This window comes from Amphimedon queenslandica, unplaced genomic scaffold, assembly GCF_000090795.2.
Source record: "Amphimedon queenslandica unplaced genomic scaffold, v1.1 AMPQUscaffold_8445_Cont19611, whole genome shotgun sequence".
In the NCBI taxonomy this organism is placed as follows: Eukaryota; Metazoa; Porifera; class Demospongiae; order Haplosclerida; family Niphatidae; genus Amphimedon; species Amphimedon queenslandica.
The window spans coordinates 1,357-2,563 of NW_003551278.1; the positions used below are offsets into that span (position 1 = coordinate 1,357).

General features: G+C 39.3%; 1 protein-coding gene across 1 annotated transcript; it reads left to right on the top strand.

The window, feature by feature from the left end:
* The first annotated feature begins 265 nt into the window (after positions 1–265).
* Positions 266–1,150, top strand: LOC109591326 (uncharacterized). The gene is made up of 3 exons (XM_020007081.1): positions 266–300; positions 352–882; positions 981–1,150. The coding sequence occupies exons 1-3, from the start codon at positions 291–293 to the stop codon at positions 998–1,000; spliced, it is 561 nt and encodes a 186-aa protein (XP_019862640.1). The 5' UTR covers positions 266–290; the 3' UTR covers positions 1,001–1,150.
* The last annotated feature ends 57 nt before the right edge of the window (positions 1,151–1,207 follow it).

Here is a 1,207-nt window from a genome sequence, read left to right on the forward strand (position 1 = left end):
TATGTTGCTGCAAGTAAGATTGGCTAAGGTAGGCGCCATTTTTATTACAGTACCACACCCACATCAATGAAAATATTTCATTAGAATGCTACCGCATTAGATCATTGATTTTTAAATAGAGAGTTGTGCACACATGGGTGTGACCAGAATAGGCGTGACTGGAGACGTACGTACATACATACATACAGAGGGAGGGAGGGAGGGAGGGAGGGAGACTTCGCCTGAGTGGGGCGAGCTTATGCTCGCCCCAATTATGGGTGTGGCTAGTTAATCAACATTCTTGACAAGCAATGTCTAAAGGTGAGTTTCTGTTTTCTTCCTCCTCTTTCTCATCATGTTTGTATTTTACAGGTATCTATCAACTGGGAGGGATAGCAGGACACTCAGCTCCTGTAGTAGGAGAATCAGTGTTCCTGTGGGGAGGGGAAAGGCCTGACTTACCTAGAGTTCATGATTCCCCACAAAAGAGGAAATATTTGTCCACCATTGATAGACTGGAGTTTAGGACTGGTCTTTGGTCCTCTCACGTGACCAGAGGAACGTCACCTCCTCTAGGAGCTTTGGGATACTTTTGTACTACCAGAAACAACGAAATCTTCTTTTTTAGTGGCTACTGTGGACATGACCTCTGCTACCATAATGATGTCAACTCATTTAATAGTCTAACATATGAATGGAGTAATATAATACCAACCAGTGATGCTGTAATGAAGAGAGCGGGTGGTGGTATGGTGTGTATGGAGTGTATGGGTACAGAATACCTATTTATGATAGGAGGGGTTGGTTCTACACCCACTACATACCAATCACAGTATCAGTATATTCAGTTGGTTAATGGTCGTATTCGTACTAATGAACAGAATTTATTAAATTTATCAACAAGTAAGTATTTATTAATTAATACATATATTAACTATCTATACTCTGCTTGTGATGACATATTTTTCAATCATTATCTTTGTTACCATTTGCATATTAAGTAGGTGCATGTAAACATTGAAGGAGTGAGCATGAGCCATCATTGTATGAAGAGACAGTTGATTTGACTAACTAATTTTGAGTTACATCAGCTACATAAAAGTAAAAATACAAAATTCAAAATGAAGCCTTCAAGCATGGATGCATCCTACTCCACCTATTAATAATTTGTCGACATGGTCTAATTAAATTTTATGATTAACGTCCCTCACCAATGCTTTGTGTGGGT